General features: G+C 46.7%; 1 protein-coding gene across 3 annotated transcripts in view; it reads right to left on the reverse strand.

The window, feature by feature from the left end:
• Positions 1 to 21,033, reverse strand: part of HIPK2 (homeodomain interacting protein kinase 2) — a 204,574-nt gene that overhangs the window by 17,980 nt on the left and 165,561 nt on the right. For all 3 annotated transcript variants that reach the window (XM_070788235.1, XM_070788236.1, XM_070788234.1), the window contains exons 11-13: positions 20,087 to 20,266; positions 16,208 to 16,489; positions 991 to 1,235 (exon numbers count right to left, since the gene is read on the reverse strand). In XM_070788235.1, the coding sequence (XP_070644336.1) occupies positions 991 to 1,235; positions 16,208 to 16,489; positions 20,087 to 20,266 (707 nt within the window). The remainder of the gene's footprint in view (positions 1 to 990; positions 1,236 to 16,207; positions 16,490 to 20,086; positions 20,267 to 21,033) is intronic.

Genomic DNA, 21,033 nt, shown 5'->3' on the forward strand with positions numbered 1-21,033 from the left:
GTGAATATTTCTGTTATAAAATACGGGACATTTCACTAACTGGCACAGATATGACTATGACACAAACAGGAATATGACAAAGGGACTTGCAAACAGCCTCTGGCTAGTTCAGGTCTGGGTTTACCAGCCGAGTTTGCTATGAACTTAAAATCTGGTTTTCAGAGCTTTTTGGATTTTGGATTACAGATGAAAAACAGTATGTCATTCTCTTTTTGCTGGTCTTAAGGTTTTCAACAACATAGTCTTGACACCTTCACTGTTAATTAAGCAGGAGAGCACACACCAAGATGTGTGCATTTAAGGCTGTAATCTTTATAAATGGGCTACATGCAGGTGACCTGAGGACTTAAGGGTGTGAGGCAAGGAGAGGTTTGAGGGATTAATGCCCAGATTCTTAACTTTCAGATGTATCTTTTCCTAAATGGGTGCACTTGCCCTAGGACCCACTGGTTCCCTTACCCGCCTTCTCTCTCGCATTCACCCCTCTTACAAAAGAAAGGCTCCCTTCTCACTCTCCTGAATGTTTGCACTGCCACCAGGTGTGAGAAACCTAAGAAGTGCCCAAATGGAATAATTCCAGAACATATGGTTCCTGAGAATGGTCCCTTGAGAGCAAAGAAAGCCACCCTCAGTAGGAAACATTGAGGGCTGACCAGGCTTGTTCCCACTCAGGCGACAAACTCTTTGCAAACTCCCCACCCATCCATCCATCCATCCATCCACCCATCTGTCCACCCATCCGTGAGATAGTTTAGAAATGAGGCGGCCGTCATCACAGGGAGGACTTTTTGTGACAGATATGAGGTCATCTCTGGCCGCCTTGGCTGACAACAAGGAACCTTCTCAAACAGGATCCTTGGTAAAGATCTATTAACCACACACTCCCCCGACCCAGGGCTTATTAAGTGCTCCTGTAACAAGATTGCGAGCCACAGGAAGCAGAAAACCAGCCTTGAGAGAGATGCTCCTGGCAGCTCCGCCCCGAATTACCTGGCCCCAAGCTGTCACACTCCACCAGCACCTCGCTGGCCTGGGTTTTCAGGGGGGGCACGATGATGGTCCGGGGGTTCCCCGTGCAGTGTGGCTCCAGGCTCCCCTTGGTGTCGAAGGTGGTGGTGGTGTGCCCGGCGCGGTGCTGCACGGAGTAGGGGCTGGTGTTGCTGGAGGAGTCGGAGTAGGGAGAGTCGTGGACCGTGACACAGCTGATGACGTTTTTTCTCTGCTTGGAGACAGTGCTGGAAATGCAAAGAGAGAAACAAGGACCATGAGAGGCTGTGTGGTGAGACACCTGACCGGCCGGGCAGAGCTGCACTTGCTGCAGGCAGGGGCAGGCAGAGCAGGAGAGAGGGTAGGAATGTGACTTCTGCTCTTGAGAACCCTGATGGGGAAACCCAGGTGTCACCAGTCTCACCGGCGGGGTTGGGGGTGGGGGTGGGGATGATGCGAGGACAAGAGAAGAGGCTGGAGTGGGGCCCACAGAAGCTTCTGGAAATGGGGTGAGAGAACCTTCCGGGCAGGCCTGGGCTCTCCCCCATTCATCAGGGCTCAGCAGACCTGCCGGGGAAGCACTGGCAGCCCAGAGCTGTATGGCAGCTGTCCACTAAAAAAACAGGCACAACCTTGAAATTGAGAATTATCTTTTGTTTGGTGGGAATTCCTAGTCCTTTGGACCACTTGGCGATCAAACCATTCAATCCTAAAGGAAATCAACCCTGAATATTTACTGGAAGGACTGATGCTGAAGCTGAAGCTCCAATCCTTTGACCACCTGATATGAAGAGCCAATTCACTGGTAAAGACCCTGATGCTGGGAAAGATTGAGGGCAAGAAGAGAAGGGGATGGTAGAGATGAGATGGTTGGCTGGCATCACTGACTCAATGGACATGAGTTTGAGCAAACTCTGGGAGATAGTGAGGGACAGGGAAGCCTGGCGTGCTGCAGTCCATGGGGTTGCAAAGAGTCAGACACAAATGAGCGACTAGACAACATCCACCTAGGACTTGGGAGTCCGAGAGACAGCATCTCAAGTGATCCTGAGATAACTGTTCCGAGGAGGTAGCGGGAGGAATCAGGTTATATAGAAGTTTGTAGCAAGGGGCAAGTAGTCTGAACATCAAAAGTGTTAATTAAGGAAAAATAGCTAGGTTGTGACATCCCTGTTTACTATGGCAGAAAATACTCCATTTGACATTACATTTGGAGGCCTGAAATCACGGATGGCTGTGACATTCTTGTTTACTGATAAGGCAGGAGATATTCCAATTCACACAAGTGCCCTCTGAGCCACCAGGGAGGGACAGAAAAGCACACGGAGCACCCAGGCAGACCCCAGCAACGCGAGGCTGTGGTGTGGAAGAAAAACACCCCTGGGAAGGAAGAGCATAACCTTTATTAGGCTTGGGGCCTGGGAGACCCCGCCAATTTAGGCAAGGGAGGATAAGACATCCAAGAGGGGCTGGGATGTAGTGAGAGGGATGGGAGAGCGAGGTGCTGACCCTGCTAATCCCGCACACAGCTGAGGAATTGGAGCTGGACCCCATAGCATCAGCCACCTCTTGGCTCTGAGGATGGGAGGGGCGATGGCTTTGCCGTGCAGGCCACCTAAGACCCCCAGGTCCCCATCTCAGGGAAGTCCCAACCTTCCTACAGCTTCTCCACTGCCGGGCCGAGGGTGGGGTGGCGGTAAAAGATGCCTGTGAGGGCGCTGCTCTGAACCCTTGGTCTTCGTTCTAGAACCGAGACTTCATATACTGATGGGGAGGAACACACTTTGCCTGGCTCTTGACCAGCACATTTCTTTTTTCCTGAGATATTTATGTTTGTCACTTTGGGAACCAATTCTGTCTGCCTCGCAGCTCAGTGAGAGGCTGGTGGGATGACAGATACGGAATTGCTTGCTTATTGTGAAAGGTGTAAAAATGGATCACATCTATTTTTGTATATTGATCATCTATTTTTAAGAAATATCGATTGCCTAAGTAAGATGGTCAGTGTCCAACCACTTGGCTAAGAAGCCGGTATTTATAGAGCGCCTAATGGAGCCACAATACTGCCACCTCCCAACCCAGGTGTCTTGCCCAAGGTCATACAGCCAGTGACAGCCAGATTCCAAGATTGATCTCTGCCCCACCTGAGGGCAGTGGAGAAATGAGAAACTGGAGCCCCAGGTCTGCTGGTCTACAAAAGGCTGAGGGGCTGGGAGTGAGTCCACAGGAGGCCTGATGCCTTGCTCCCCGAAGCCTGCACTGCTGACATCTGGGCTGGATAATTCCTCCTGGGGCTGTACCTTCTGTCCCCCCGGATCAGGGTGGAAGGGTCCCTCTCTGCATCTGTGGGTAAGGACACAGGCCCGGAAGACAGATGTCTAACTTCAGCAAGTGCTGGTGGTCTTGGGTGACTGTTCAACCTCCAAGAGAGTCAATCTCCTTACCAGTAAGGTGTAGATAATAATAGTACCTACATCACAGGCTTGTTCTGAGAATCAAATGAGAAAATACACAAAGTATTTTGAATGGTACACAACACAGAGTAAGTATTCTATGAAAACTAGCTTCCATTATTAGTGTTACCTCATTTAACATGTGGAAACAGGTTTGCAGGTAAAAAATATCTCTAGGCAAAGTGAGTTCTATGAAGGTAACAGACTTGCTGGAAAAGTTTCCAGTCTAGGAATAAACCAGAAGACTGATAGGAAAGAAGTTAAAACTCATCAGTTAGAATCCTTGGCAATCTATGCTAGGTGGTACAGGGAATTTCAGTATAAAGAAATATAATATGTGTCTCCGCCCTAGGAGCTGATTAAAATCTCAGTGAAGGATTGTATAAAAACATGACAAGTTACACACTAGAAGTTTTAAAATAATCAGTTAAAGAGAAAGGATGTCATAAAGGCTTCCATGATGAACTGTCAAGTGAGCTGTGCAGATGATAATTAAGAACTCAGAAGAAGGCAAGGAATGAATTGATTGCATACACTTATAGTTCTTCATTCTAACTGATAAAATGGATATATCTTAATTAAGAAAAACTACGTGCATGTGTGCTCAGTCGCTCAGTCACGTCCGACTCTGCAACTCCAATGGACTATAACCTACCAGGCTCCTCTGTCCATGGGATTATCCTGTCAAGAATATTGGAGTGCGTTGCCATTTCCTCCTCCAGCGGATAAAGAACTACACTTTCTACTTGTAACAGCTGAAATGCAAAAGGCCCACATGCTTGTTGCTCAAACACAGTTTGAGGTAAACAGTTACTGTATGACCCAGTGATTCTGGTCTAGGTAAGTACAAAACGGAATTGAAAGCCAAAACAGACACTTGTATGCTAATGTTCACTGCTGTAGTATTCACCATAGCCAAAAGGTGGAAATAACCTCAGTGCCCATCGGGTGATCAACAGAATAGTATTCAGCCATAAAAACGAATAAAGTTCTGATACATGCTACAATATGGATGAATCTTGGAAATGTTATGCTAAGTGAAATAAGCCGGACACAAAAGGACAGATATTGTGTGATTCCACTTATACGAGATTCCTAGAATAGGCAAATTAATAGAGACAGAATGTAAATTAGAGGTTGGGTACCAGGGGCTGGGGGGTGGGGAGAGGAGTCTGGGGAGTTGCTGCTTAATGGTACAAAGTTTCTGTTTGAGGGGATGGAAAAGTTTTGGAAATGGGGGTGACAGCTGCACACATGAACGTATTCAGTGTCACTGAACTGTACACTTAACAATGGTTCAAGTGGCACACTTTATTACGTATGTACAGAGAGATGGGAATACCAGACCAGCTGACCCGCCTCTTGAGAAACCTGTATGCAGGTCAGGAAGGAACAGTTAGAACTGGACATGGAAAAACAGACTGTTTTCAAATAGGAAAAGGAGTACGTCAAGGCTATATACTGTCACTTGGCTTATTTAATTTATGTAGAGTACATCATGAGAAACAATGGGCTGGATGAAGCACAAGCTGGAATCAAGATTGCTGGGAGAAATATCAATAACCTCAGATATGCAGATGACACCACCCTTATGGCAGAAAGTGAAGAGGAACTAAAGAGCCTCTTGATGAAGGTGAAAGAGGAGAGTGAAAAAGTTGGCTTAAGGCTCAACATTCAGAAAACTAAGATCATGGGATCTGGTCCTATCACTTCATGGCAAATAGATGGGGAAACAGTGGCAGACTTTATTTTCTGGGGCTCCAAAATCACTGCAGATAGTGATTGCAGCCATGAAATGAAAAGACATTTACTCCTTGGAAGGAAAGTTATGACCAACCTAGATAGCATATTAAAAAGCAGGGACATACTTTGTCAACAAAGGTCCGTCTAGTCAAGGCTATGGTTATTCCAATAGTCATGTATGGACGTGAGAGTTGGACTATAAAGAAAGCTGAGCGCCAAAGAATTGATGCTTTTGAACTGTGGTGTTGGAGAGTCCTTGGACTGCAAGGAGATCCAACCAGTCCATCCTAAAGGAGATCAGTCCTGGGTGTTCATTGGAAGGACTGATGTTGAAGCTGAAATGCCAATCCTTTGGGCACCTGATGCGAAGAGCTGACTCATTTGAAAAGACCCCGATGCTGGGGAAGATTGAGGGCAGGAGGAGAAGGGGACAACAGAGGATGAGATGGTTGGATGGCATCACCGACTCAATGGACGTGACGTGAGTCTGGGTAAACTCTGGGAGTTGGTGATGGACAGGGAGGCCTGGCGTGCTGCAGTTCATGGGGTTGCAAAGAGTCGGCCACAACTGAGACACTGAACTGAATCTGAGTGCCACAACTGAAAAAAAAAATAATGTAATAGGCCCCGAACCACTTAATTGTATACTTTAAATGGGTGAACTCTACGGTACTCAAATTATATCTCAAGTTTTAAAGTCCATATGCTTATTCAGGGACAAGAAAGCAAATGGGACTCACAGGGTAGGTGGGGATGAATGACTCAGATGTGGCAGAACTAGAAAGTGGGGCACCGGGGAAAGATCCCCAAGCCTGCACAGCAGGGACAAGAAATCTGAGAGCAACAAGAGTTCTGGAAAGCTGTGGAAATAGGATGGAGCACTGGGGCTTTCCTGATGGCTCAGCAGTAAAGAATCCGCCTGCAACGCAGGAGAAACAGGAGACTTGGGTTCGATCCCTGGGTTGGAAAGATCCCCCGGAGGAGGCAATGGCAACCCACTGCAGTATTCTTGCCTGGAAAATCCATGGACAGAAGAGCCTGATGGGCTACAGTCCAGGGGGAGGCAAAGAGTTGGACACGACTGAGTGACTAACCCACAACACACTGGGAGGAAGGAGAGCTGCCTTACAAAAAAAAAGGAACTGGTGAGAGAAGCTACAGCTGCTCTCTGTGGGGGGGTGGGGCGGGCCTGGGAGCAGTCTGTAGTGTAATAAGATGTTATTACAGGAAACGCCCCCAGCTCTAACCCCCAACTCCTGGCACCATCACAAAATGCTCCCAGGACCAGGGTCAGCGCTGGGAGACTGAGAGCGTGCGGCTTGCCTGCCCCGCCCTTCACTCTCAGCCTCGGTCACAGCCAGTTCCGCCTGATTAAATGACACACACACAGTGACTCATCTGGTCACCTCACTAAACGCAGAAACGTTCTGCTGCAGGTGCGCAGACTGTGGGTGGTGGACCCCACGTAAAGGACAGAGGCTGGCTGTTGCCAAATGTGTCCTCAGAGCTGGTGCTCTGGGCCTGGCTCGGCTGTCCATGTCATTGGTGTGACCTTGGGCAGTGGCTTGGATATACTGGGGTGACCCTGGATGTCCCTCCAGCTCTAACCTGCTATGAAACTGTTAGGGAGAGTGGCATTAAAGGAGCCAGTTGTGGTCCCCTAAATATTTATTATTAAAGACATTTAAAAGAGGATTTGCTTTACTAATTTGGAGAGAAAATAAATCCTTTTAGTAAGTGTATTTTTCACGGAGACCCAGACCAAGGCAATCCCTGCTGACTACCTATCCTCCTTAGGTTCTGAGTAGTTCATTAAATAGGGCTTCTGCGGTGGCTCGGACTGTGAAGAATCTGCCTCCAATGCAGGAGACATGGGTTTGATCCCTGGTCAGGAAGATCCACTGGAGAAGGAAATGGCCACCCATTCCAGTATTCTTGCCTGGAGAATCCCATGGACAGATGAGCCTGGAAGGCTACAGTTCATGTGGTCACAAAGAGTCAGACACGACTGAGGGACTAACACACAAATAGAAAACGGGCAAATTAAACATACACACACCCCACCCCCACTAATTCTGGCCAAGCTGTAACCGAATTCAAGGTGGACATACTTGGAATTCTTTACTCAAGTTTAGAAATTGCAGAGAAGCTTCAGCTCAATACGAGTTAAGAATTTTCTGACAACTGGAATTATCTGAACATACAGTGGGCCAATTTGTGAACCAGTGAGCTTCCTGTCACAAGAGGATGGCTTTCTGGCAAGAGTCTTATAAAGCCGACAGCTGATCTAGATGACCCCTCAGAACTAACAAGTGGTGAGTCTTTCCACCAAAGGGTAGAGGAATTCTGCGTGTCATTTTCTTGATATCTATCAGGAGTGTGGGATAAAACCTCTGAGCTCTTCAGGGATTCCTCCCTTTTTTTGGAGCTGGAAGTCCCCATGCCTGACGAGCAGACAGGTACAACACAGTCTGATGCTGATATACCTACGTTTTTGGGTTTACATGTGACAGGTTTGGAAGAGGTGAATTAATTTGATAGCTCTGTTTCTAATATCTTCTATTGTTAGAATCTCTGTGCTCTACTTGATGTACTATGCAGATTAAAGAACAAAAGGGAAGCTGTTAAATGAGTCAATTTAAAAATGAGCACGCATTTGACACGATGACTACGGATTCTTTTAGCTCCTACATGTCGATTCTGCTGGGATTCATCCCACGACACTGTCTAATTATTATTGATAGCTTATCAATCCCATTACAAACTGGTTAATGGAAGTGAGACAGACAGTGACAAGAGCAGAATGAGAAATCCTTGCTTAAATGGCCTCGACAGAACATCACTTCTGAATAAAGAACAAAGCTGCCAGAGTTCACGACTGCACTGTGTTGTCATGGCAGTAGACAATTTTCATCATTTTCAAGTGATGAAAAGAAACAAGGAGCTAAGAAGCAAAGAAATCAGCCCCAGTGGAGAACACATGGCTGGAGAATCAGACACATTCTGCGACCCCTTCTCTGTAGGACCCTACCTGGAATATGCTCTTCTGATTTCCATTTGCCGGTCAATTCCATCCTGCAAGACCAGAGTCAAAACTCATCTCCACCAATGAACTTTCCATGCCATAATCAACACTATATGTGAAATGACATTGATTACTGAATATAGATAATGTTTACTGAATGCACAACTACTATTCAAAATCCTTCACATGTTTTATCCCCTTGAATCCTCACAGCCAGACTATGAGGTGGAGAAAATTATAACTTCCATTTTGAGAACAGGAAAATGTTGGGTGCTTTAGGTCACTTGGATGTTCAAGGTCACATAGCTGGTTGGGGACAGAGCTGGGCTGGAACCAAGCGTGAGCATTCTTCTTCTGCTCCTTTTTCTTTTTGTGACTGAGTGTGGTCTTAGTTTATTTAAAACTTTATATTTTATTGTGCTAAGAATATGCAACAAGAGATCTACTTTCTTAAAATTTTAAGTATACAATACGGTATCAGTGACGCTATATAGCAGATCTCTGAAGCTTATTCATTGTAACTGAGATTTATGCCTGTTGATTAGTGACTGCCCATGTCCCCCTACTCACAGCCCCTGACAACCGAGATTTAATTCTTTGATTTTGTGAATTAGACTATTTTACATAGCTCATGTATGAGGTCGCATACTGCACATTTTCCTTCTTTTTAAGGCTGAACAGCATCCCACTGTCTGCACAGGTCACCTTTTTTTATCCATTCATCTGATGGACACTTAGGCTGCTTCTACATCTTGGCTACTGTGACTGATGCTGCAGTCAACATGGGAGTGTAGGTATCTCTTTGAGGTTCTAATTTTAATTCTTTTGGATAAACACTCAGAAGTGGGCCTGCTAGATCACATGGCAGTTCTATTTTTCACTTTTTGGTTGTGCCCCACAGAACGTGGGATCTTACTTCTCTGACCGGGGATCGAGCCTGCACCTCCTGCATTGGAAGCATGGAGTCTTAACCACTGGACTACCTGAGAAGTCCCTATTTTTAATTTTTGTGAGGAACCTCCATACTGTTTTCCATAATAGCTGCACCAACTTATATTCCCACCAGCAGTGTCCAAGAGTTCCAATGTCTCCACTTCCTCCATCAACAATGATCAGCTTTTGTCTTTTTGGTAACAGCCATCCTGCCATGTGTGAGGTGATACCACACCATGGTTTTGCTTCGCATTTCCCTGATTATGAGTGAGGCTGAGCACTCTTCATATGGCTGCTGGTACATCTTCTTTTAAGTAAACTCTGTCCAAATCCTTAGCCCACTTTTAAATTTGGTTTCTGTTTTTTTTTTTTTTTTTTCTGTTGGGTTGTCCAGAGCCTGCACTCCCTCTTCATCACCAGCTACACAGCTCCTCCTACCCATGAGCACTGAGAATGTAAGGCAATTCAGAGTCCTCCTTCAGGTTCCACCAGGGGCCGAGTCGGCGACAGTGGCATGGGACGTGGGATTGTTCACAGGGACAGCTGCCCCAGCTGATGGAGATGACAGCTGCTGGCCCGGCCACCTGTATGGGGGTGTGAACTGTTCACTGTGCTGTTCCCACTCCCTTTCTACCCAACCAGAAAGAAATGGCCAACAGCCTTTGACTAGCCTGTCACGTGAGTGGAGGGGCTGGGGTCCAATGCCACCAGGCCAGCATGCTCCTTCCAGTGTATCACATGGCCTTCGATTTAAAGAAAGCTGAGCACTGAAGAATTGATGCTTTTCAACTGTGGTGTTGGAGAGGATTCTTGAGAGTCCCTTGGACAGCAAGGAGATCCAACCAGTCAATCCTAAAGGAAATCAGTCCTGAATATTCACTGGAAGGATTGATGCTGAAGCTGAAACTCCAATAGTTTGGCCACCTGATGTGAAGAACTGCCTCACTGGAAAAGAACCTGATGCTGGGAAAGATTGAAGGCAGGAGGAGAAGGGGATGACAGAGGATGAGATGGTTGGATGGCATCACTGACTTGATGGACATAAGTTTGAGTAAGCCCTGGGAGCTGGTGATGGACAGGGAAGCCTGGTGTGCAGTCCATGGGGTCGCAAAGAGTCGGACATGACTGAGTGACTGAAATGACTGAGGACCAAAAAAAAAACCCTGTACATTTTAAATTTGGTGCATACATTCCATTTGAGTTACATTATCCATATATATATATATATATATATATATTTCTCAATATGGACTGTACCTTGCCAGGATCCTCTATGGGATTCTCCAGGTAAGAATACTGGAGTGGGTTGCCATTTCCTTCTCCAGAGGATCGATCTTTCTGACCCAGGGATCAAAACCCACATCTCTTATGTCTCCTGCACCAACAGGTGGGTTCTTTACCATTAGCGCCACCTGGGAAGCCCCAAGATACGCATATACATGTCACCATTATGATCACTTTAAACTTGACTACCTTCTGGAGAAATCTGAAACGGGGTCTGGAAGGAGCCAGGGGTGGCCCTGGTCCCCAGGCATCACGCACAGTAGCCGGTGTTCACTCTGCCCCCGCCTTCCACATGCCTGCAGGCCTCTCCTGATCACGCTGGGTCCGTCCCCCGGGCATGGCTCTGCCCCGTGCTTTCCAAGCCGCTCTGGCCCTCCTCCCTCTGCCCTGTGGAAGGCAGGCAGGACAGCAGGTCGTCGCTACACGTCAGCAACGGCTTTGTAACACGGGGAAGTGTAGGACTGGCAGCTGGGGACAGCCGGGTGCAGTATCTTCTCTTCAAGATGCAGTCTTTTCATAAAGTGCAGCCCTTAACCACTGGGGTGTTCTGAATGAAGCCCAGGAAAGAGGAGCCACGGGGTACTCTCCTCAAAACTCACCTCTCCCGGGAAAAGTCAGGTGATGGAAACTGGTTCACTGGATTTAACTTAACACCGCAAAATAACAAACCCTCCAAATGACACTGCGTGCTGGGTTCCTTTGCTTCTTTCCTCAAGCCTGGCTCTGATGCCACCAGCACAGCACGAAGTTGGCCTGAGTGGGTGTGTGCGCTTTCCCCCGTTAACTGGATGTTAATTCTTCAGGCCGTCTTTTGGGCAGCAGCACATCAGCTTCCTGACTGTGACTTTTCTATAGTAATTTATCTGGATTTTCAATTTAGTGTCAAAAAGAACATTGGGGGGGTGGTGTCACACTTTTGGGGGATAAACAGTTTCAGAATGACCCCTAAAATCCTTAGGGATAATGATGAATCAATCTCCTAGGGAAGTTCACATTTTGGTCAGATTAGCTGTAACACTCAGCATCACTTGCAAAGTGATGCAGGATACAGTGGTGCCCTGATGACCTTGGTAAATGAACCCCGTCTAATTGAATGAGCAGATAAATGAATGAATAATGGAGACCAGGCAAAATGATTTCTAATGGATCAGCTGAAATGAGCCACTCTGGTCACACACTCTGGAAGCCTGTATGATGTAGCCCCATGGCCCCTAAAAGACAGCTTCAGCACAAGACAAGGTTGGCAGAAAGGTCTGAATAATAAGACGGGCACCCATAAACTTTCTCCAAGGGAATTTCAAGGGAGAAAACATGGCTTATTCAGCACATGCAGAGAGTCAGCTGTTCCTCTCATCAAAATCATTTACGTGTATTTAAAGTAATTCTGGTTCTACTACCTAATCCTGGGGAATCCAAAAAATATATCTGTTTTCTATCTTTACACAAACAACTCTAACCATGACCACAGAGCCCCCTCATCCAACATGGAAAAAGAGGAGGCTACTGGGTCTTGCCTGGCCTCCTCGCTTTTTCAAACCTTCTCAAAGAAATGAGAACAGGTGAATTCTGCCTGGCCTGCTGCTAGAGCAGCTGCACTCAACCAATGCCTGGCCTGAGTCAGGGCTCAGTGAACATGCCCTGGACTCCCCACTGCCCTGGCCTGGTGCTCTGCACACAGCAGGTGAGACCATGGGTGTGGGCATGGTTATGGTCAGAGGAGGCTGAGGACATAATTTATAATGTGTTGAATTAATGACTAAGGAGAAATAAATTATTTTTGCCAGTAATTAAGATTACCATTTTCTCACTGTCACAAAACCTGAATCCCAATTCTGCTACTTGGAACCTTTGCCAGTCTGGGTCACTTATTTTTCTCAGACCTCAGTTTCTTCATCTATTAAATGGGACTACAACTACCAGCCTTGTGTCATCTCATCAAATGATGCAGAGACAGTGCAGGTGAAAACTCCTGGGGGATGTCTGTTATAACACCCTTCCTGTCTGGTTCACTCGCCCCCAGCCTGCCCCTCACACTCTGGAGTCCTTCTTATAAGCAGGAGCTGTCGAGTGTCCATCTGCTGTGGCAGCTAACAGTCCCACATGCTGGGGGTCGGGAACGATAATTTTGCCTTGGCATTCCCCTGAAAATTCTAGACAATGTCACCTGGTCCTGGAGATTTACTGACACGCTTGCGCTTTTGTGCTCAGTGGCTAACTCATGTCTGACTCTTTTCGACCCCATGGACTATAGCCCACCAGGCTCATCTGTCCATGTCATTTCCCAGGCAAGAACACTGGAGTGGGTTGCCATTTCCTCCTCTAGGGGATCTTCCTGGCCCAGGGATCGAACCTGCATCTCCCTCGTCTCCTGCATTGGCAGGTGGATTCTTTACCACTGAGCTACCAAGGACTACTTGTCTTAGGTCGGCTTTAAAAGTCGCTGCCACGTGATCCCATGCTCACCATCCCTGTGAGCATCACAGGAACCCCCAACCCCCCCTCCCTCAACTCTCCAGAGGCTGTGATGAGGCTGAGGGGAAGCCATTGGCATTTGAGGCAGGGTTACAGGGCTAGTACTGGGGCTGAGCCGCAAATAGGAAATGAGGTCAGAACACAGAAGAGCAGAATCAAGTTGCTCACAGCTGGGAGAAATTAGGTTTGGGAATGAGGACGGTGAGGGTCAAGGAGGGACGCGTCCACGGTTCACACTGGAGCCCTGGCGGGTAGAGAAGCTTCCAGTCCGAGGGCAACCAGGCGGCTCCCCAGTGGCCTGCCCTGGGGGCATGTCCCATCCTTGTTCTCCCAGAACTGATGCTTTCTTGGGAGCTCCTCAGCATCTCCTTGGAAAGCTGGCCACGCCCACCTAAGGGGAGATTCCCCCCAAATCCCCCTTTCCATGCTGAAATCCCTTTCGTCCCGACCTCCCACTTTCTCTTATCAGCGAACCCCACCTGTTCTTGATCCCCCTCTGCCCACCTGTGAGGCTCTGCCCACCACTTATCTCACTGGAATTTGCAGTCTCACCTCCTCTACCCATTGTCTAAGCATATCAGGACCACTGACCTTGAAAAGCCCCCTCTCCCCTATTTCCTCAAGCTATTCCCCCTTTGAATCCCTACAGTTCTCTGCTAGTTTTTAGGGGCCTGGTAACCTGTTTTGTATTATGAAGATTTGTACGTGTCTTATCTTGCTTATTACCCTGCAAACCTCCTGAGGACAGAGACTGTCTACCTTATTTATGCAGCACCTGCGGTTCCGAGCATAATATCTTACCAGTGGGGCCAATAAATATTTACCCTGTTAAATTTTATGATAGTCTGATTTCTAAGAATGAGTACTTGTATTTCTCCCTATCTTTTTCCTCATTACAAAATGCAGTCACATTAATGTGGTCACATTACATGATGGTTTCTCTATAAATAAAATAGCTACCGGTTTCTGTTTTATCCTCCTCAGGTTCCAATACCCTCTCCTACCTTCCTGGGTCCTCAAATGTTTCTTCAAGGCAACAGTTATTTGATCTCTCTGGAAAACACTATTTTCTCATTCTGTGAGCTTCCCATCACACCTGTGGACAGGTGACACCTTTCTGGGTTTCGCTCTGGCCTCAGACTGCAGCCTCCCATGTTTGATGGAATGTCTCTGTGCATCTTGTTACCCTGGGCAGGAGGCAGGCCTGCATCTTCCATGTTATGAATCTCCGGTACTCAGCAGTCCACTGTCACTCACTATCTCTGGTTGTCACACTCGCACCTGCCCATCGGCCCCTTCCCTGCCCTCCCCTAAGTCGTGACTCATCGACACCAAGGTCCTCCCATGCTGCCACATGCTTCCGCTCTGTTCTTTCTGGGCCCTGGGGCTGCTGCAGAGGCAGCCTGTACTTCCGGCTTGCTCTGTGCTCTCGGCCCTGGCAGCGGCATGATGGGTGGAGAGATGGTTTGCTCATCCTCCTTCCCCTCAGATCCACTATTCGGTTCTCTCCTGAGCACATATGTTGAGATTCCGTGTCAATTCAAATGTTAAAATGATATTCCAATCTAGTCAACTGTCAGATTTTAAAATTGCCTTTTTCCACTTGTGGCAAAGGGCCCTGTGAGGTTGCCTGTCCTTCTTATGCCTGATGCCACAGATGTGTGGGCACACTGCTCCAGGCCAGGGCCCGGGCTGTGGCTGGGAGGAGCCTTTCCCTTTGGGAAGTGACTGGGGGGCACGGGCCATGGACTCAGCTTGGGACTGTTCTCCTAAGGAAACAAAGGAAACTGAGTCTCCAAAGGAAACTGAGGCCAGCTCTGGAACAGGCAGGCTGGGAGGGAGGCACTACGCCCCAGCCCTCAGCTCCTCGGCCCCTCTGCCACCTGACCCAATGCTAGGACAGAAATGCTCCATCACATGCTTCTCTGAGACACACTGAACTGAGCTAGGCCATTAAAGAGGACACTGGAATGAGCGCTACACAAGCCTTCTCATGAAAAGACAAGATGCTGAGCTCATTATAAAGGTGGGAAGGGAATACCCCATGCAGCTAGGAATAGTTGTAGTGATAATGTTTTAATCAGTCTATCTGTACATCGTGCAATGATTTCAAAGGTAAGAATTTATTATCTAATCAAAAGGATTTGTGATTATAATCAGTGACATTGTATCCAATTAGGAATTAATAATTTGGGCCTAAATGTGAATGTTATCTTCACATTGGGTCACAGGATGTGCTCTGACTGGCAGGCCTCCCTTCCCGAGTCCTGGGTCCCAATGGGAAGAGCCAGCAGGATGGGGTTGTGAGATTTCAGATCTACAAGGTCCCGAGGCCCAGGGATGCTAAGGGCCAGAGGACCAACTGTTTGGAGGGAAAAGTTCCAGGGGACCATTAGACAGCTCAAACTCACACCAAACTCTGTTTCAGTCTGGCTGGCAAGTATAGGAAAGAGCCTCTGGCACCAGGCTTAACAGTCTTGCAAATATAATAAATATTTCTTCCCTCTCCCCCAGAAGCATACAGCGAGTGAAATGAGTTCTTACTACTTTGGGAATAAACAGTAATGTTCTCTGGGTAAAAGGCCACGTGGCAGTTTGAAAGACTGGGTTAATCAGACACAGGGAAATTTCTGATTAGTTGGACAATTACCTCAAATTCTGAGCACCGAGGCAATGTTTGAGAAACAGCCTGACCAACTGGGAATACGTTCAATAGCCCGAGGCAGAGATTTTTTTAGCTTATGAGGGCTGAAATACAACGGCACTCTGTGCCTGACTTTCATGGTCTCACGTCCCCCAAGTGTAGAGGGCCTATAACTATTTTTTAAGACCAAATTGACTCAAAATTATTTTGGGCTTTCAATAATTATAGAAATCTGTTTGAAAAGTAGAAAGTGAAGCGTCATTCAGTTATGTCCAACTCTTTGCAACCCCATGGACTGTAGCCCACGAGGCTCCTCTGTCCATGGGGATTCTCTAGGCAAGAATACTGGAGTGGGTTGCCATTCCCTTCTCCAGGGGCTCTTCCCAACCCAGGGATTGAACGGAGGTCTTCTGCTTTGCAGGCGGCTTCTTTACCATCTGAGCCACCTGAGAAGCCCAAATCTATTGGACGATCCCCTGAAGTCACTTTAGGGCTGCAGGACATGGCAAGGCCAGGATTCAGGGGCCAGGAGAGAAGGATGGATCATCACTTTGGATGACGGGGAAGTGGTCCAGGCCCACCACCGACTATCTCTGGGTGAGCCGGCCGTGCACCGTGCACCCCGACTCTGCTCCTTCCTGGTGTCTGAAGGCATCACGGCCTCACCTGGTGGGGGCGTGCTTCTGCTCCTCCTCCTCGTCCGTGTCACTGCTGATGGTGATGACGCTGACCGTGGGGCTGGGGGTGTCGGGGATGACAATCGTCTGCCGCTGCCGCTCCCTGGTGGTGCTGGAGGCCCCGTCACCCCAGCCGCAGGTGACGGACGAGCTGCAGGCGGGGCTGCTGTGCACCAGGGCGCAGCGCGGAGGCGTGTTCTCCTTGACGCGCTTGGACCGCTGCGGGGAGCTGACGGCCTGAGAGGAGGACACCTCACAGGTGGAGACGTTTCTGGAACGACAAAGCCACACCACACTCATGGAGAAGGTCAGGGCCGCCAGGTCCTTGCAAGAAGCCCAACTGTCTAGAAACACCAGCATGGCCAAATTGAGAGGATCACAGGCAGGAAGGCCAAGGGTCTATAAACGGAGGAAACAGGCTGCAAGTGTCAGACATTTTTCTCTCTCTCCCTTAAGCGGCAGGAGGAAACAAACCACAAGTGTCAGAATTTTTTCTCTTAAAATTCTGTGTTGCCATGACAACACCTAGTTCCACCTGAACTTAACTTTTCTCAAACCTTGCGCTAACCAACGCATTTTTCTTATGGAAGTGTTTTTCTTAAGCTATGTTAATGAAACTATGTGTTTGCTTTGGAATTTGCCTTTCTTCAAAATGGTTCCACCTAAGACTAACTTTTGGCTGATAACAGCTCAACCAACCAGTATCCATATCAATTGTTTTATGGCTGGGGATGACACACCTCCTGCCATCCTATCTCAAAAATGCATATTGTGGGAGAGGGGCCTGGTGAAACTCCCTCAGGCTTGAGGGGTCTCTATCTGATTAACAGCTTTCTAACAGGCTTGAGGGGTCTCTATCTGATTAATAGCTTTCTAACAGACAGAAAACAGCTTGCCAAAACTAGCATGGGGGCCACTCCTCCTCCCCCTTCTGGTGTCTGTGTCAGAAGCTTTCTCTGTCCGTTTTTTATACTTTAATAAAACTCTGCTTTATGAAAGCTCTTGAGTGCTCAAGCCTGGTCCCTGGTCCTGAAGTTATATCTTCTTTGGAGATCACGAATCCGACACCATTCATCGTAAGCTCTCCATAAATCGGAGAGAGGACCAGCACACTCGGGCTTAACCAGACTGCAGAGGCGGTGGCCTGTGGGACTTTCTTTCAATTGCTACACAGACAGGGCAGCATCCTGGCTTCTCTGGGCTCTAGCCGCTGAGGGACAAAGTGGGTAGCCAGGGCTCTCAGGAGAGGACAGAGGACCATGCCCAAAGACTGGGCCGGTCCTGCAGTGGGGGCAGATTTCAGGGGTGTCTGCCCCAACGCAGCCCCCTGCCTTCAGGGTCAAAGCCCAACTACGTAAGTTCAATCTCGTCATCCTCCCCAGTGTACTGAGTTAGGTCCTGTTTTGGAGGGAGGTGGAAGAAAAGATATTTGCACATAAAGCTTTCATTTCCTTGCTCACGGCTGGTTTACCACTGATTCAATGACCACACTCATATCCTAAGACTTCCTGGAGCTAAAAGATCTAAGGTTAAAGTGTAGCTTTGCCTCCTTCCTCCTCTGGGAAAAGGACATAACTATAAAAGTATCTGTGCGGGTATAATTTTTCAAAAATTAATTTTTCTGGGGACTTAATGAGCGGTCTACTGGTTAAGACTCTGCCTTCTAATGCAGGGCACATGGGTTCAATCCACGGTTGGGGAACTAAGATTCCACATGCCTCGCAGTGCAACCAGAAACAAACCCAAAGAAAATCCTGGATTTTGACACATGAGCCTCACAGGAAGCTTACCAGTCTGTTTCAATCGTAATGAAAAACCAGGAAAAATGCAAAATGAAAATGTATGCTTAAGGGACCTGTAACTCTTGATTTTGATCAACTAGAAATTAACTTATCAAAAAGCCAATGTAGTTTCTGGTAACTTTAGAGAAAGAAGACCTTACCTTTCCCCTCCCCATCAACTGTTGATGACCATGGTTGTATCTATACAATGAGACCAAAGCCAGCCTATAATGAAACTTAAGAGTGTGATATGTCCTTAGAGATTCTAGCACCTTCTAGCTAAAGGGAAGGTAATTAGATGAAAATAATTCCATAAAGGTAGGTCTATTTAATTTTCTATTTAGTCGGTATCACATGTTGCTTGTTCCTTTTGGGGGGCTCCTAATAAGAAGTTTCACTGATAAAATTGTTCTATTATCTGTACTTACCAGAGAACTTTATATTTGTTATTACTAACATGGTACAATTTTGAGATTAAGTTTTCACTACTCGAACAGTTAAAATATGTCTACTTGGCATTTTTAAAGGAAACTATGCCTGATTGTACTGCCTGCCAAAGGGGAGAGCCTTCTGGTTTTTCCAATTGTTTTGCCTAAGGCATTGGTCTTAAAAATAGGCAAACCCATAATTTTCACCATAGTCCCACTGATCTTGAAATGCACTGGTGGTGACCCTTCTAAAGCCAGCTGGGTGGTAAGAAGGCCACAAAGAGGGACTTACCAACAGGTCAGAGGCTAAGGGTTCTTCTTGCCCCTACCTGGCCAGAGTGAGCACTGAGACAGGGGCCTCTGGGGCCACCCAATCTAACACAGACATGGGTGTTCTATCACAGAGCTGTCAAACAAAAGCATTCTGGAAGCCTGCCACTGATCTGACATGAATTTCCCTAAGCTGTCAGAAACAACCAAATAAGAATCTTGTTCAGGAAGGATGACAACTTCAGGAAGTCAGCTCTTGGATTAGTTTTCAAATGAAAAAGAATGAAAAGAGGCAGATCTAATTTCTGGCATCTTGCTATCCAAGGAAGTTTAAAAAATTCACTAGACATTTCATGTATTACTTGACTTCTCTTGATTAACCTATTCCAAATAAACAATTAGGGACCGCCAAGCCACTGGAGAGAGATGTAGGAACAATTTTACAGCCATACAATTTTGATCTCAATTTTTTTGTTTGTTAGGAAATCTCTATTTTTTAAGTAAGGTATATTGAGGTATCATTTATATACAGTGTAAGACACCCCTTTGAATTGTTTGATGAGTTTTGACAAATGTACAGTCATGTAATTCCCATCACAATGCAGATACAGAAATTTGTCATCACCTTGAAAAGTTCCCTCTAGTCCTTAGCAGCTCCTGATCTGATCTGTCTCTATAGTTTTGTTGCTGTTCAGTTGCTCAGTTGTATCTGACTCTTTGTGACCCATGGACTGCAGCACACCAGGTTTCCCTGTTCTTCACTATCTCCCAGAGCTTGTTCAAATTCATGTCCATTGAGTCAGTGACTGTCACCCAACCATCTCAACCTCTGTCTTTTTCTCCTCCTGCCTTTAATCTTTCCCAGCAACCTTCAATCTACACACTCTATAGTTTTACCTTTTCCAAAATACCATATAAAACGAACAAAAGGACATGGCCTTTGGTCAATCTTAATTTTTTTTTAAGAGTTCATGGAGATGAAACTGGATTTAGAGGAAATGGGAAAGATCATTGTTCTCCTGGTAGTATCTATGATTAACCAAAGTTACCGCTTATATTTTAGCAAATAGCTGAATCAGTTAAATTTCTGACATTAGACTCAAATAAAACACATTTCTCTACTACTTCTAAAAAAAAGTTATGGTTTCAAAAATGCATCTTCAGAGGGCAGTCTGAGTGTTTTCTAGATAAGTGGAAGGGGAGAGAATCACTCAAGACGGGAACACGGAACACTGTGGTCTGAGGGCCCCACCCTAGGGTGCTGGTAGGGCCAGCACTCACATAGACCTCAAGATGCGTGCCTCCTTCAAAATCCCATTCCAGGGATCCAGATCTTTAACTTCCAATCTCCTTGAAGTTTTCTTTCTCTAACACTTCTTACACACCTACCTCGCAGAGGACTGGTGTTGCTTATTCTTCCGGGAAGAGGTGGTGCTGGTAGGTTGCTGCCGCATCACGTGGGCCACACCCACATTTAAGGGTTGAGCTGCTGGAAGGGTCACATGACCAGTCAACAACGCAGGCTGCTGCATGATGGGATTGTAATGGCTGCCATGAGCATGCGTGTTCCTGAAAGGGAGACAGGAAAACAGATTCTTTGATGGTTTAATAGAAACAGAGCTCCTTTAGAAGATAAAGTTCCCTCTCGCCCATTAAAAGTCAAATTAAAATCAAAAGGTAGTCCTCACACCGAGGGGAGAGTTGTTGAAGAGATGAGCCTTCCCAGGTGACTTCATTGAGTGTCTCTGGTGTAGGAATGTTTAAGTGGCGTGGACACAATTTGTTCGTGAGTGAGAAAGGGCACATTTCACGTGGGGAGAATGCCAAGTAGGCAGACTCAGCTTAAGTTCTGGGGAGAGGAAATAAATATTCCCTTCTGCTCTTCAAGACCCTAAATAGCTAACTGGGCTGTGTATTTTATTTTATAATTTAAAAAGCACCTTCAATGGGTTGTTCCACTCTGTGAGGTAGGCAGGATATCTTAGTAATACCGTTTTGTAAATGAGAATATCAGTTATGTGAAAAACAAACTTTGAAGTCTGGGAGGTATGTCTTTCTGGCATTAGGAAGTGCTAACATTCTTTAGAATTCTCTCAGCAGTTAGCACAATGTTCAGGAATGTAACAGCTGATCAGTGAGTTACATGCTTTCTGAATGAACAATTAGATTAACTGAAGGTTGACTAGACATGTATAGAGTTTGGTACTAAGTGAAAATTAGTAACAGACACATGTTGATAGAAATATTTGTAGCCATAATCCTGAAAATGGGTTATGTGAGATCTGGGTTGTATGGTGCTGTTAGGCTTATTCCCACAGAAATATTAAGAGTGATGA

The sequence above is a fragment of the Bos indicus genome, chromosome 4 (assembly GCF_029378745.1).
Source record: "Bos indicus isolate NIAB-ARS_2022 breed Sahiwal x Tharparkar chromosome 4, NIAB-ARS_B.indTharparkar_mat_pri_1.0, whole genome shotgun sequence".
In the NCBI taxonomy this organism is placed as follows: domain Eukaryota; kingdom Metazoa; phylum Chordata; class Mammalia; order Artiodactyla; family Bovidae; genus Bos; species Bos indicus.